At 38.5% G+C, this 16729-nt stretch overlaps 2 protein-coding genes across 2 annotated transcripts; both read right to left on the reverse strand.

Moving 5' to 3' along the window:
- Positions 1 to 2747: 2747 nt before the first annotated feature.
- On the reverse strand, positions 2748 to 3888 carry LOC145692006 (uncharacterized). The gene is made up of 2 exons (XM_081767306.1): positions 2932 to 3888; positions 2748 to 2790 (listed from the first exon to the last, which is right to left on the reverse strand). Exon 1 carries the CDS (start codon positions 3860 to 3862, stop codon positions 3089 to 3091), a length of 774 nt encoding a protein of 257 aa, XP_081623432.1. The 5' UTR covers positions 3863 to 3888; the 3' UTR covers positions 2748 to 2790; positions 2932 to 3088.
- Positions 3889 to 5540: 1652 nt separating this feature from the next.
- On the reverse strand, positions 5541 to 7926 carry LOC145692554 (uncharacterized). Its single transcript, XM_081767863.1, has 3 exons — positions 7864 to 7926; positions 5583 to 6996; positions 5541 to 5544 (listed from the first exon to the last, which is right to left on the reverse strand). The coding sequence occupies exons 2-3, from the start codon at positions 6932 to 6934 to the stop codon at positions 5541 to 5543; spliced, it is 1356 nt and encodes a 451-aa protein (XP_081623989.1). The 5' UTR covers positions 6935 to 6996; positions 7864 to 7926.
- Positions 7927 to 16729: the final 8803 nt, after the last annotated feature.

The raw sequence follows: 16729 nt of genomic DNA on the forward strand, positions 1-16729 counted from the left end.
AATGACCTAGGGGTACCATGGCCCACCCCCTAAAATTTGGCAGGGGTACATAGGACCACCCCCAGGACCCATGGTCCCTGGCCCGTGTCAATGACCTAGGGGTACTTAGGACCACCCCTCTAGATTTTGGCAGGGGTACATAGGACCACCCCCTCCTTAAATTTTGGAAATTGCCAAATCTAAAAATTGGGTGTGGTAGCCTAGGACCACAGTATGTACCTCTATCAGTATTGGGTGTCTATGTCGTTCCCTTTTATGAGTAAAAAATTGCCAAAAATTCAAATTTCGGAGGTTTTTGACCTAATTTATCCCCTTGGATGAGGTATTATTACCCTATATGGTTATATGGGCGTATACAGGGATTCATTCCCTTTTATAAGACATGGGTATATTAATGCACCCCTTGAAATTTTTGGGAGGGGTACTTTGGCCCACCCCTTCAATTTTGGAAATTGCCCAATTTAAACATTGGGTATTATAGTACAGGACCCTAATATGTATTATGATAAATTTGGGTGGTCCACCTCGTTCCCTTCTAGGGGTACAAAATTGCCAAAATATAAACGTAAGCAATACGTAGTACCACGTGTTTGGTTTTTGGTCGATTTTATCCCCTTTGATGAGGTTATTATCCTATATATATAGTTATATGGTCATGTATAGGAGTCCATTACCTTTCATAAGATATGGGTATATTTGTGCACTCCGGGAGGGGTACTTTTGGCCCACCCCTTAAATTTTGGAAATTGCTCATTTTATATATTTGGTATTATAGTACGGGACCCTAACATGTATTATAATAAATTTGGGTGGTCCACTTCGTTCCCTTTTAGGGGTACAAAATTGCCAAATTTTAGTACAACCACGTGTTTGGTTTTTGGTTATTTTATTCCCTTGGATGAGGTCCTATTACCTTATATGGGTGTATACAGGTGTTTATTTCCTATTGTAAGACATAGGTACATTTGTGCACCCCGGCAGGAGTGCCTTGGCCCACCCCTTAAATTTTGGAAATTGCCCAATTTAAACATTTGGTATAATAGTATAGAACCCTAATATAGATCACTATAAATTTCGGTGGTCTATCTCGTTCCCTTTTAGGGGTACAAAATTGCCAAAATATAAACGTAAGCATTACGTTGTACCACGTGTTTGGTTTTTGACCTAATTCATTTCCTTGGATGAGATCCTATTACCTTATATGGTTATATGACCATGTATAGGAGTCCATTCCCTATTATGAAACATAAGTACATATGTGCACCCCCGGGAATGGTACCTTGGCCCGCCCCTTAAGTTTTTAGAAATTGTCAAATTTAAACATTTGGTATCATAGTACTGGACCCTAATATATATTACTACAAAATTTGGGTGGTCCACCTCGTTCCCTTTTAGGGGGCATTTTGTTCCGCTTTAGGAGTGAACCTTGCAATCGTCCCGAGTTTGATTCTTGGAAATGTTGAATTTAACGTCCCCGCGAAAACGGTGAGAGATGATAGGACGAAACATGAACTTACTTGACTGAGGATTGAAGCAGTGACCTCATACAGTAGAGACAAGCACTGAGCCATCGTACACGTGTGTTGATTACTATGCAATGGTCTCGAGTTTGATTCTTGGTGCTAGTGTTAGAAAAATTTAACGTCCCACTTGAAACGATGATGAGAAATGAGAAAACATCATTAACTTACTTGCTTGCGGATTGAAGCAGAGATCTCACACATCAGAAATAAGAGCTGAGTCACCATACTCGATTGAGAAGTTGAGTTTGTTGATTACTATGTCATGGTCCCGAGTTCGATTTTTTTGTGTGTGTGTGTGTTAGTTTAAGAAATGTTGAGTTTAACGTCCCCTTGAAACGATGATGAAAAATGATAGGAGGAAACATGAACTTACTTCGTTGTGGATTGAAGCGCTGAGCCGCCGTACTCCATTCAGTGCGAACAGTTTCGCGTATGAAAAGAAGACGAGCAGATTATGTTACATTACACATTTCAGTGCGAGCAGTTTATACTAGGTTTATGTTTCATATAGAAAGATAGAAGATCTGCGTTGTCATCTTTTTTACTTCGTGTGCAACTTTGACCTTGAAGAAAACCTTGTTGACTCAGTGCTAGCATTGACGTATACACACAATCTTATTGTTTAGTTGGCTGTATTTAGAGATGAATCAGACATGTAAGGTTGCTGGTTCGAATCTAGTTGTGTTCGCTGTAACTCAGGGTCTGAGCGATACTTACCGAAATTTTTCCAGTGTTGCCAACACTATCAGAATGAATCGATTCATTTAGTCGGAGCAGTTTCGTGACGAAAACTGATTTTTGTTTTGCACACAAAAAATTTTCTGAAACAGAATTTTGTTTGTACATAAAATTTTTTTCTGAAACAGAATTTTGTTTGTACATAAAAATTTTTTCTGAAAGTTTTTGTTTTGTACACACAAAAAAATTTCTGAAACAGAATTTTGTTTTCGTACACAAAAAATTTTTCTGAAAACATTTTTTTTTTCGTACACAAAAATTTTCTGAATCAGTTTTTTTTTCGTACACAAAAAATTTTCTGAAACAAAAATTTAGTTTGATTTTTTTTCGTAAAACATTGATTTATTTTACCGGTAAACTGATTCAGAAAAAAGAAATTGAAATCGCAGTACAGGAAAAAGAATTTGATTTTAGGATGTGAAATAAAAACACAGAATCATGTTTTTGTACATTTATTTTTAGCATGTGAAATAGAATACAGAATTTCTTTTTTCTTCAAAGGAAGACGTGTCCGTGACGGGTACAAATTCTGTAAAGAGAAAATAAAACATATGAATATACATGGTAATATTTATTTTGTTTCCTGTGAAAGAAGAAAAACAGATTATTAACATCGAACTAACTGATCAAGAGAGAGTGAGGTGAGAAAAGAAACGCAAATGTGACGTACCTGAATTCCTTTTTTTTTTCTCCACGGGTTTCTGCAAGGTGATGTCATCTGAGTTTTGTTTCCGCTGTGGCCTCGTTGAAGCATGTCCCGTGTTGCGTTGATTCTTTGCCCCGTCTTTGGGAGGTGATGTTGGTGGGATTAGGGAAAAATATGGCTGTTATTCTGTTCTGGCTTTTTTATACCCATAGGGCAATGTCTCGTATGTGTCTGGTATTAATCGGCGTTTTTTATAGTTGAAACTGTACTTCTTTTCTTCAGGTTTTGTGACAAGATGATGATCGTGGGTTCTGTAAATTTTGTGCGGCGTGCTAATGGAGATTTTTTCACTGGATTGATTTATGATCATTTGCTCCAGACTATTGAAATTTAGCTTTTGACTTGCAGTATAATTGAGTGTGAATCCACGAATTTTGCATACATAACTGGTTGATTTCGTGTCGGGGTTGTAGATTTCCAAGGCGTACTGTTTTGGGCCACCAGACACGAATTTTTTAATGTATGCTTTTGGTCCAATTGATTCCAGTTCATTTGACATTGAACCAAGAAATACTTCTGGTTCTATTGTGGGCTGTGATGGTCGCTGCGTGAATATCACGGAATCTGTATCGAAATATAATACTCTTTCTTGCAGCAGTTCTAAATATTTGTAGAGTTCCAGACGAGCTTGACACGTTGTAAATGCTCCAAGGACAACATTAGCATTGTGATTTTGTACTGGAACATCATCTTCATACTGCCAATAAAGGTATAACATCGAATCGTTAACAGGTAAAATTTGGTTGACTTTTATGTCTGGAGCAGTTAATTTTTGATACAGTTCTTTGGGGTCGTTAATGATGGTCGTTTGGCTGAAATTGTCTCTTATAGCGAGTCGTCCCCAGAAGGCATTCAAACAGAGCTTTGCAAGACTACGACGTGCTGAATTTGTCATTATATTTGCTGCATCTAAAGTTATGCCTTCCCGTTGTTGTACCACTTGGATATACTGCTGCTTTTCTTCTTCGGTGACGCAATTGGCAGGCCAACCAGAAGCTTCCAGCTTAGATTTCAAAAATGTGTTAATGTATTCGCTGAATAATCCACCAGTCTTGGTTTCTGGATCATATACGGTGATGTCGTAATCCCAAATTTCGTAAATTTCAATGACTTGATACCCAAGTGCAATGGCTTTTTGAATTTCATAGGACACCCACGTTCCTGTTAGACTTCGTTCACTGTCCGAATGTGTACATTCAGAATCTTGATTTAATGCTGTGGCACAGGCAGCACAAAGTGGAAACAACAACTTCTTATTTGAGCGAAATGGCAGCACTGGATGAAACACATTTCTGCTAGGCAAGATCTTCAACTTGACCAATCCGTTGACATCTTGAATGTCGGGCATTTCTGGATCTCCCTGTAGATATATTCGTGGATGCCCTATTGGATACCGTCCACATTTATTCACATAAGGATACAGGGAGACGATATCCAAGAATTTTATTTCTTCGCCTTCATTTTCATTTGCGACGTGGTACAATTTAATGGCATTAACACGGCCACCATAGAAGCTGTCTCTTGGATTTAATGGTGTCTTATTAGTATAAGGATGTGTGCTTAAAGAAGAGGCCAATGCTGGATTGGATTTTAACACTTGACGAAATTCACATTCCCACATTTCATGTATTTTATATCCCATGGATCGTAATAATTTCATTTTACGCTGTGTTCTCTCGTAGCGATAGTTCATTGTTTCTTCGGAGTTCTCATAAATGGGTTGATCACGGCCTGTAGGGACACATAGAGGACAGCCGTGGAATCTGCACCCTTCAAATTCATACACGTGTTTCTCTTTAGTGTCAGGATCTTTGTAGCAACCGTCCAGATGAAAACCAGCAACATAAACTTCTTTTCCTCTCGCAGCATGTTGAATTGAATGACCCTCTTTTTCCTCCATGTAGGCAAGCCACTGCAAAGCAATCCGTGACTGATTGTTTCTGTGACGGTATCCTCGTGCAGGGAGAATGCTAATAGTATTAGGTTTTAAGAAATTTCGTCGAAATACTAAATTGCACGCACTCGCCAAAGTGATAGCCTCCAGGAAAGGATTGACGTGAGTTTCTTGTTCAAAAGTGGTCATGAAAGATATACAAGCCAATCGAAGTACGTTGACGTCCTGGATACAATAGTTCACCAATTCTTTTTGGAAAATAAACGTATCGTTCTGGTGTTCGTTATACCATGTCATGAATTTTTCTCGTTCATCCACTTTCATTTCATCTGCACCATAATAATGGATGTCCGGTAATTTTCCCACATACGTTTGATTTGCAGCAGTATTAAAAAAGTGTGGAAAATATCCTTTGGTCGCTGGTAAATGAAATGCCTTGGATAATTTACTTAAAGCCATTGGCATGAAATTTAAGGAGTCAATAAACGATAAGTGATTCACTTTCATGCTTAAAATTTTTGCTCCGTTCAAGATCAAAGTAGGTTTCAATTCATGTTCTTCCACTAAAGATTTAAGAATAAAATGACCATCATATCCCTTACAATTATGTGCCAAAGATACAATAAGTTTGATGTTGGGTCGTGGTTGACGTAAATACGCAAGAAAGGCATTGATCGGATCATCTTGAAACATATGTTCTCGCTGTCCACAAACTTCACACGGATGATGTATATCCTCATCTTGAACACAGTTGTAACATACTTGTTGGGCCACCAGTAAATTGGGCTTATGAATGAACGTGTCTTCATCGAAGAAAGTATCCTGTGTGGCTTCGATATCATAGAAGACAATCATAGCCTTCTTGGCATGTAACACTGATGGAACTCCAGGCTTTAATTGAGTCGTATCAGGCTTCATGTAGCATTGGTGGGTAGACGTAACGTGTTTATGGCACACATTACAAAAATAATCAGTACAATCATGTTTTCTTTCCCCTGTATGGACAAACGAATAAATGCGTAGACATTTGGAACACTGTTTCACCATCTTGCATATTGGTTGGCCTTTATGGTATGGTACAGTCAGATGATTTGTATAGCATGTTTCACCATAAAATTCACGATTGCATTCTAGGCACTGCTTCTCCGTATTGGTCTTACTGCATGGCGGTTTCTGCAAACATTTTTCACACATGGCCGAACAGTTCTTGACGTGTGCAATACGATGATCATATTTTTTATGGCATGCAGCACAATAGTACTTAGTAGAAAAAACCGACGTTAATGACGTGATGATGTCATAATGAGAATTGATGCACATTAAATTGATTGGAATTTTGTCTTCGCCACCAGGCCCTTCATACAGAATATCTTCTCCTGAAAAGCTAGTGTATACGGTAAGTTTATAATTTGTCAAGTAGCGTTGCAATTGTCGTAATTCTTCCACGGATCCCCCATGCTCTAAATTCACTGATGATCTGGACAAAAGTTCATGTACGGCTGGAATAACAACACACTTTCTCTGGTTGTGATATTGATCGTAAACTTTTTTATTTGTATCCTTATATTTCTTTAGGCCAATAGCAATCACAATCGCATACGCTAAACATTTCTTGTCGGTGTTTTTTACACGTAAAATGCCTTTCTTGCACTTTAATAATTCGTCGTTTGATAAAAGACCTCGACGCACCAATCCAAATCCACGGGGCACATCCACATGATGAAAATGGACAATGAACGGTTCGTTCATGAGAAAACTATCGTTACTTTGAAGGATGCGATCAAAGGATGCCCATAAAGTCTCCAGTGTCAAATTACTTGCATGCCGGAAAGATAGATAAAATGGCTTGTTCTTCTCATCGTGGGATAAAATCGATAATCCAACCATCGATGATTCGTCGACGTTTTCCAATAAATAATCCAACATCTGTTGAAAGGAGGCCTGAACCCACTCCACAATATCGGTGCCACTGGTCGGAGCATTAATTTGAATTTCCAGCATTCGTCCTTCAAGATTAAAACGCCGATAATGTCTATTGATTTCTCGCAAGACAGTAAAGCCAGAAGTAGCCATATTCAAATAGGGAAAAAAGGTAAGGTAAGCAAAAAAAGGAATAGGCAAAGAAAAACAAATATCTAAAACGAAAAGAGAAAAAAAGCACGAATTAAAATTGAATTCAGAGATCACTACATTATCAAAATGACTACACGATCAATCCTAAAAGAATGATCATATCTCAAATAGTTTTACTGTTAAAATTTTTATTGTCGTCATACTGGAAATCAAACCCGGACCAACATCAACATGTAAATGACCTAAGTTTCTGTAGTGATAAAAAAGAATGAATGAAATTGTTTTTCTAACTGTGCTGAAAGAATCATTGTAGTAAGCATTTTTTCCTATGACACTGAACTTTAAAACATATGACGAACATGAAACGAAAACAAAATCTCATGCGCTTGCTTTTCTCGAGCTAAGGCAAGAAAGACTCGGCGGGAGATCAGATCCCACATTAAACTGCAAGTCCACGTCTCACGTTGTAGGGAACAAATTCGTGCGTAGTTTCTTTGTTTACTTTCAGAAACTGAGCTAAGTGGTTAGCGTTACGCAACTCTGGCCCGGGTTCAACACACAGTATGCGATCAGATTCAACATTAAGCTGTATTCCTAGCCCCACTACTGAAGGGACGCTAAAACCAAAATCAACAAATTTCTCGTGCTTACTTCTAATGTGTGGGATGTGGCCCGGGTTCAACACCCAGTATGCGCTCAGATTCAACATTAAGCTGTATTCCTAGCACCCCACTACTGAAGGGACGCTAAACCAAAATCAACAAATTTCTTGTGCTTACTTCTAATGTGTGGGATTCCTAATTCGATCCCCGGTCAAGTTATTCTTCCATTTGCTAAATATTTCGTGTTAAAATAAAACAATGATAACAATGTTATCCTCATGCAAAAAAACACTCCATTGATGTTAAGAAAACGCAGTCGATACTTACCTCAAATTCAAGGAACGGAGTAAAGTCACGCTGTCACTAGAGGTACACCTACGTTCATTCAAGATCTTCGTGGAAGTAGAACTTCAAAATGAAATTAAGAAATTTATTTAGGTCTAAAACGTGTTCAACTATAAAGTGACATCACTATCAGCCAATCAGAAACGAGGAAAATGAATCAATGACATCACGGAGAACCAATGAAAACACAGCTTTCATCATGAGCCGAAACGTGATGTAAGAAGCAATCTGATTGGTTGTGACATTATTCACGTTTTTTCTCCTTACACATCAATCGTTACGATATCTAGTATCGCAATTTTGATAATGACATCATACCGTTGACTCGTTAGTTTCTTACGACATTCAAATTAACACATCTAAAATGTGATTCATTTTTCTTAAACTTGATTGAAAAAATGTAACACTCATCGATATGTTACGAAACTGTCTTTGACATAAATGTAAAGTTGAGCTTTTAAAAGTCCGTCAGCTGAGAAAAAATGCTGATGTAGTAAAAGCAGATTCTGCAATTTCACAATAACAAGCTTCTATGCGTAACATCAAGCAGAAATGTGTAGTAATGTAACATAATCTGTTCATGTTCTTTTCATACGCAAAACTGCTCGCACTGAATGGAGTACGGTGGCTCAGCGTTTTTTTTTTTTTCTGATGTGTGAGTTCTCTGCTTCAATCCGCAAGCAAGTAAGTTTATGATGCTTACTCATTTCTCATTTCTCATCATCGTTTCAAGTGGGACGTTAACATTTCCTGAAACTAGCACCAAGAATCAAACTCGGGACTATTGCATAGTAATCAACACACGTGTACGATGGCTCAGCGCTTGTCTCTCTACTGTATGAGGTCACTGCTTCAATCCTCAGTCAAGTAAGTTCATGTTTCGTCCTATCATCTCTCACCGTTTTCGCGGGGACGTTAAATTCAACATTTCCAAGAATCAAACTCGGGACGATTGCAAGGTTCACTCCTAAAGCGGAACAAAATGCCCCCTAAAAGGGAACGAGGTGGACCACCCAAATTTTGTAGTAATATATATTAGGGTCCAGTACTATGATACCAAATGTTTAAATTTGGCAATTTCTAAAAACTTAAGGGGGCTGGCCAAGGTACCATTCCCGGGGGTGCACATATGTACTTATGTTTCATAATAGGGAATGGACTCCTATACATGGTCATATAACCATATAAGGTAATAGGATCTCATCCAAGGAAATGAATTAGGTCAAAAACCAAACACGTGGTACAACGTAATGCTTACGTTTATATTTTGGCAATTTTGTACCCCTAAAAGGGAACGAGATAGACCACCGAAATTTATAGTGATCTATATTAGGGTTCTATACTATTATACCAAATGTTTAAATTGAGCAATTTCCAAAATTTAAGGGGTGGGCCAAGGCACTCCTGCCGGGGTGCACAAATGTACCTACGTCTTACAATAGGAAATAAACACCTGTATACAAACATATAAGGTAATAGGACCTCATCCAAGGGAATAAAATAACCAAAAACCAAACACGTGGTTGTACTAAAATTTGGCAATTTTGTACCCCTAAAAGGGAACGAAGTGGACCACCCAAATTTATTATAATACATGTTAGGGTCCCGTACTATAATACCAAATATATAAAATGAGCAATTTCCAAAATTTAAGGGGTGGGCCAAAAGTACCCCTCCCAAATTTTTAAAGGAGTGCACAAATATACCCATATCTTATGAAAGGTAATGGACCCCTATACATGACCATATAACTATATAGGATAATAACCTCATCAAAGGGGATAAAATCGACCAAAAACCAAACACATGGTATAACGTATTGCTTACGTTTATATTTTGGCAATTTTGTACCCCTAGAAGGGAACGAGGTGGACCACCCAAATTTATCATAATACATATTAGGGTCCTGTACTATAATACCCAATGTTGAAATTGGGCAATTTCCAAAATTGAAGGGGTGGGCCAAAGTACCCCTCCCAAAAATTTCAAGGGGTGCATTAATATACCCATGTCTTATGAAAGGGAATGAATCCCTGTATACGCCCATATAACCATATAGGGTAATAATACCTCATCAAAGGGGATAAATTAGGTCAAAAACCCCCGAAATTTGATTTTTTGGCAATTTTTTACCCATGAAAGGGAACGACATAGACATCCAATACTGATAGAGGTACATACTATGGTCCTAGGCTACCATACCCAATTTTTAGATTTGGCAATTTCCAAAATTTAAGGGGGGGTGGTCCTATGTACCCCTGCCAAAATCTAGAGGGGTGGTCCTAAGTACCCCTAGGTCATTGACACGGGCCAGGGACCATGGGTCCTGGGGGTGGTCCTATGTACCCCTGCCAAATTTTAGGGGGTGGGCCATGGTACCCCTAGGTCATTGACCCTGGGCCAGGGACCATGGGTCCTGAGGCAGGGACCCAGGGGCCAAAAAGTGAGACCAAGTGGGGCGATTACTACTATATCACATAATTACTGTAAAATTAGCGGTATTTTAATTTCCCCGGGATGAAGACTCTTAATGAAATTCTGCGTACGACACTGGTTCATTGTAGTAATCGATTTGTTTGTTGATTTCATCTTGAAGAACATGGTCTGTCGAGTTAAAACGCCAGTATAAAGACAAAATTAGTACATTTTGTATATTAATGTTTGTTTATTTATTTATTTGGTTAGTTACAGACATACTACCATGACTTATTTTACACAAACACGTAAAATAACCACAACATACAATAATATAAAGAATACTAGCAAATACATATTATCAAAAATTTAAATTATAACAATGTTCACAGGGACAACTCATTTATGCACAATGCAGATAGGAAAATTTTCTTCGGAAATGAAGATATCTATGGTAGAAGTCTGTTGAATTTAATAGAAAGCCTGTGCATGAGCAACCTTTGCATTATTCCAAGTCTAGCTTTTGAAACAGCTGAACAAACGTGAGCTTTCAAGTATTCCTGTGATGTACTTAATCTTTGTACTTAGTCTTGAAAACCTATGAATCACGCTGCTTCTGAAAAGCCCTTCAAAAATTAGGTTGCTATTCCAAGAAGTTTAGAAAGCGCTGCACAAAGACATTCTTAATATTTAGAGAACTTGGCAGAACAATAGTGAAGATTCTTGTGCAGACAAATTTTCTCTGGATGACGTAAAGGAAAACGAAAAGAAAAAAAAATAGTTTACTACGTTCAGTTAAAAATACGAACATGTCTTGCCCCTGCTCTCTCTCCGTAATTTTCACTCAAATTAATGATATACATCGCGAGTAGGATCCAAAGCGTCAATGGCAAAATATTTAGAAGAGAGAATTTCTCCCTAGCGAGCGGAGTGATTCATTCTAATTTATTTTCTTTTGAGGAGCACTGAATCTGATTGGCAGTAAGTGAAAATTAGTATAAATTAACAGTCTGAGCCCAATCTCCGTTTATTTTTCACTGTCACAGAGAAAAATCTCTCTTAATGCCGTAGTTGAAAATGTTTTCAAAATAATAGACGTTTGATTTAACTCCGTTGAGGAATGATTACCAGTGCAGCGGAGGGGATTCCTTTCGACAGAAGGTTCCAATCTCCTCGGCTGTATGAGCTTTACGTAGTTGTAACGCGTTGCTGTTTATTGACAATTATTATTATTATTATTATTATTATTATTATTTTAATGCGTAGACCTGGTGAATGGTAACTTGTGACGTCGAACAAACTAAAAGAGTAAAGTGACGAAAAGCGTTTCCAAATGTGGTATCAATTAAAGATAGTTCGTCACTATCAGAAGACAAGATGCTAGATCTGTCCAAGATAAAAACGATATCAGAAAGTCATTGCTGCTCACAAAAAACATCACTGTGCTGATCCAACCTGATTAGGATCAATTTGGCGTGTAGATACTAAACATGAAATAAGTGAATCTGTTTTTTTATAGTATTATTTTCTGCGGAAAAACTGTTCTTAGGGGCAAAACCCCCGTTCCTAAACTTGAAAATCCATCCCAAGAGCACAGAAGAAAATAGACCGAAACGAATGAAATTGCTCACACATATAATACACATATTATAAGGAAAATTATCCCGTATTTTCATTGACAAAACAGTTAGATGGGGCAGAATGCCCTCCAAACTTACGACCACGAAATGTCAAAATTGGTAATGAAGGTAGTTAAGAAGTATCCAAATTAAAGGCAGGATTGCAACGAAGCTATGTGCAGAGACTTATGTATAAAATAAATGAAAACTGTTTGTTATTTTCTGCAAAAAAAAAAAAATAAATAAATAAAAATAAAAATAATAATAATAATAATAAAAAGGAAAAAGAAAGAAAGAGAAAAAACTGTCCTTCAGGGCAAAAGGCTTCGCTAAAATTTTGAAGTCGACTCCAAGAACGCAGGAAGAACTATAGGGCTACTAAAGCGAATGAAATTACCTGTGTGAATATATAGCAGCGTAGTGAGGCTGGAGCAAGTAGCCCTCCAACTGACCGCAAGAAGTTTTAAATTAATTTTAATTTTACACCATAGGACTGCTTTTGGTAGATTACGTAAAGGGAGCGGAGAATGAGTAACGGCAACTAAAACTCTTGTTGCATTACAGTAATTACAGGGTTTATGCCTACGTGTGTATACTGCACTACAAACCATATCTGTGCTTCTTTACTTCCTTCCTGTCTTTATTTTTGGACACTGGCTGCCACATTCTTCCGGCGACAGCTCGTGCCCCCGAATAACGTTTCTCCGCAGAAGATTAAAAAAAAAAATCGTATTTTATGCGTACTGTCTCTATGCACAATTTCGTTAAAACCCTTCGTGTACTTCAGGTACTTCTCTAGTACCTTCATTACCAATTTCGACATTTAATGCTCGTAAGTTTGGTGGAGTGCTTTCTGCTCCACCCAATAGTTTTGTCGAAAAAAATACGAAATATATGTTCCCTTATTTTACGTCTACTATAAATATCTATTTGCCATTTTCATTCCGTTCGATCTACTTCTTCCTGCACTCTTGACGTTGATTTTCACACTTTTGGGCGGGTCTTTTGTCTCTCAAGAACAGTATTTTCCTCTCAGAACTGTTAAAAAAATGTACTCTCTTATTTCATATCAAATATCTGCCTGAGCTCCTCCGTGGCTAAGCGGTTAGTATACGCGCCTTTGGCGTTGGAGACCCAGGTTCGATTCCCGGCGGGAGTTCATGTGGCTCGGATTCCACGTTAATCAGTACGTCCACGTCTCACATAGCTTCGCTGCTGAAAGAGACGTTAAACTCAAATATCTGCCTACCAAATTTGACCTCAATCGGCTTGGAACACTAAGATGATGTTCCTTGAGAGTACAACATATTACATGATATAAATACAAAAATTTTAAGTGCTCGGAGTATATAATCCGGCGCTCTGGCTAATTCGGCGCGTCTCTCTGTGCGAGAAATGACCGAAGTACGCATAAGCTGTCAGTTTTAAGAACTATGTGACGCCATAAGATTTAGGTACTTCCGTAACTTATACAACGTATTCATTGAGGAGGAGTCTAAAGGTAGCCTACTTACCAATAGATGGTAGCACGTTGTTCCTATCTACGACAATATTGGCAAGAATTCAGACACAATCAAGAGATTGATTTCGAAACTATACCCAGAAACAAATTGAATCAATATTTTATCAGATAACAATCCGCTCACTTTGTTTTAATATCTTCTTTCTGTCATTTCGAGAGTGGTACATTATTGGAAACAGTATTCTCAAGAATAAAATTAAGTGTTCACAACAATGAACGGAACAATTAAAAACTGCATGAATCAAATCAAGTCAAAGACGTCTGTTTATCATCCTACTAAGGTGAGGTAATGATATTTCTAGCTGAAATTTACTTGATGAAATGGAATCTTAAAAATGATATGGGTTTGTTGATTGAAGTTTCTAAACTTGCAGTGAACTAGGTGAGATGTGGTAAGAGCTGGATTATCATGATCAAATGGAATGAATACTGTGTGCTATTCATCATCTCGATCCTCTAAACACGCACAAAGTGCAAACATCAAGACGTACTTGCAGAAAAATAGTGTGAGGTACACCAGATATTGTTGGCTTGTAGACCTACTTGCAACAGAATCTTATCATCTGTCTTTCTGAGGATCATCTTTAATTCTGGAGTACAGTCTTCTTGAGAAGAGTAGAGAAAAATGGAAGAAATCCATTCTACTGATTATCCTCTGAATATATATTCAAGTTTGAATGTTATTGGTGATTGGATTTTTAATTTGGTTGGATTATTAATGATGTCACTTCTTTCAAAAGACACTTCTGAAAGTTAGATATAAGCTGCTACCATTTATTAGCGGTAGTCAGTAATTTAATTCACCTTTACACTTCTAGAAGCAAAAAATAGAGCTCTTTTGAAAAGTCTTTCTACCTAATAAATGGCCCCGCGTAGCGTAGTCGCTAACGCTCATGTCTTTCGTGCCAGCGGTCCTAGGTCCGATTTCCGGTAGGGACACTCGGTCGAAAAAGTGTAAAAGCTCTTTCAGGTGAACCATCCTAAGTGAGACTTTTCTTTGATTTCCTCATTCACAATAGACAAATGCTGGGATGTTACCTAACATAAAAAGGTTCCAGACCGCTTCCTTCCTTCTCCCGTCATTTCGGGTAGTACGATTGCCGACGGACGTTATCCACCACGCGTAACAGGTTAGCATGGCCATAGATGTCGAAAGCCCAGAAATCTCATTCCTAATCCTTTCATCTAATAAGTAAAAGCAGTTGTTAATGCATTATATATATATCCATTCTATTCGAAAAACTTTTCGGATTTATTCTGTAATCGCTAACTCTTCTGTTGCCTCAAAGTATGTACACAGGAACTGCAGGATTAGTTTTCACAAGATTTTATCTTTAGTGATGCGGGCTGAGCAATCCCGTACTAACACCCATACAAGAAAGAAAAGAAATAGTAGAATGAAACACCTTACGTTATTTAGAGACAAAAATCTGTTCCGTTTAGAAGGAAAGACTTGGTTTTCTCTGTTGTGACCATTTGTTTGCAGTAAGCGTGGAAGAAATGTTCCCCCTCTACATACAGAAAATCCGACAAATTAATGTGAGATTTCATCGTTATTTAGAATCACCTGATAAAGTAAAAGGTAGCCAAAAAAACTTCTTGCCGTTCTAGAGCAGTGATAAACAAAGAGCAATGCAGTGGGCGGTACGTACCTTTTAGGTTTCGAAGTAATCTCCATCAGTATCCAACATCTTTTGTCAATGTTCTACAGCTGCACAATAACTTGGTGATAAAATTCGGCAGTCATAGATACAAAGAAGTCCATGAGTGCCTTCCGCAAGTATCCTTCATTTGCGAAATATCTCCTACCACGGTGGTTATCGAGAGAATAAAACTTGTAGTAATCTGTTGGCGCAAGCTCCGGTGAATATGGTGCATACACATTGTCTCCCAGCCAAGTTGCTGAAGCGTCTCCTGGTTCTTTTTTGCCACATGTGGCTTGGCATTGTCGTGCATTACAATCATATCCTTGTGATTCATCAATGCCGGTTCCTTGTGCCCCAATGCATAGTGCACCCTTTGCAACTATTGAGAGTAGAGGTCGGCAGCGATGGTCTGACAAGATGGAAGGAACTCATAATGCACCATTTGTCGACCATACAAAGAGGTAACACTTCTTGCCGTTCTAGAGCAGTGATAGAACGGCACATGTGGCACGGCATAGTGCACTTTTTGTGGATGTAGAGGTGGTCTTGAGGTGTGAGGAACGGGGTCACGTGGTAACAGTCAATTTTGTAGTTTCGTTGGGAGTGTCATAGAGAACCCAGATTTCATCAGCAGTGAGCGAGTATGAAAGATGGGTGTACTAAGGTGCCGAGAGTAAGGAAGGACTGTCACTTGTTCGTGGTTGGCTGCCGACAATGTGTAGGGTACCCACTTACTTGAATGACTTTCCTAACCTATGCAGGTGCAATCTGACTGTTTCAGCGAAAACGTGGAACCTTTCTACAAGTTCATCACACGTTAGACCACTGTATTCTCAATGGCTACTTTCAGGGTCTCGTCACCCAAAACATATATATGGTCGTCTACTGCGAGGTTCACCCGAAACGGTCATAGCTTCCGAACGGAATGTCTGGAATCATTGCCTCGCGATGCGTTCGTTCTCGTTTATTCTCCCCAAATGCCTGGCAACCTGGCATATGAGGCAGCTGACAGGCCCACTTTAAAGTTAGACACGTGAACAAACTGCTTCGATACCTCCATTTCTCTTCGACCGTGGACGAGCTATGATTGCCGTGCACTCGCAACGCGCCTGTATTACCGTAGGTCGATGGCCAGCTTAATCTCGATTGCTTGGCAGGCAGCCCAGGCACGTGCGTCATTTCATTTCTTTGTGAGCACATGATTAATGGGACGCCATAAACGGCAAGACTGTGGCAAGAACTGTTTATAGTTACCTTGTAGTTATATTAAAAGAAGAAACATGCGGACCGATTACAGTTTCCTAAGTAAAATCTTCTAATCATGCGGTTCTCTTTTTTGTAATATAGTAAGACAATTCTAATCGAAAAATAATTATTCACTGGAATCAAGATGAAAATCTAAGAAGATGAATACCCTACTTCTTGTTTCCATCTCAGTACATCAATTAGATTATCATTCTTAGGGTTTCATGTAACTTAGTATATACACATCAGTTTGTTTCAGCCATCTGTAGAACGAATGCTGGTGCAATCGGCAGTAATACCAGTGAAAGGAAGAGTAGGAAGGGGCAAAAGAGGCTACGATTGATATGCGCAGCTAAAATGGGATTTATTACATGAGGATAGAGTTGTGCGTGGAGGTTTCT

Source organism: Thermobia domestica, chromosome 8, assembly GCF_964235325.1.
Source record: "Thermobia domestica chromosome 8, izTheDome1.hap1.1, whole genome shotgun sequence".
Classification (NCBI taxonomy): domain Eukaryota; kingdom Metazoa; phylum Arthropoda; class Insecta; order Zygentoma; family Lepismatidae; genus Thermobia; species Thermobia domestica.

What these genes read in the sequence shown, in the direction of transcription:
- LOC145692006 (XM_081767306.1), bottom strand. Translation starts at nt 3,862, where the DNA reads ATGACAAATTCAGCACGTCGTAGTCTTGCAAAGCTCTGTTTGAATGCC.
- LOC145692554 (XM_081767863.1), bottom strand. Translation starts at nt 6,934, where the DNA reads ATGGCTACTTCTGGCTTTACTGTCTTGCGAGAAATCAATAGACATTAT.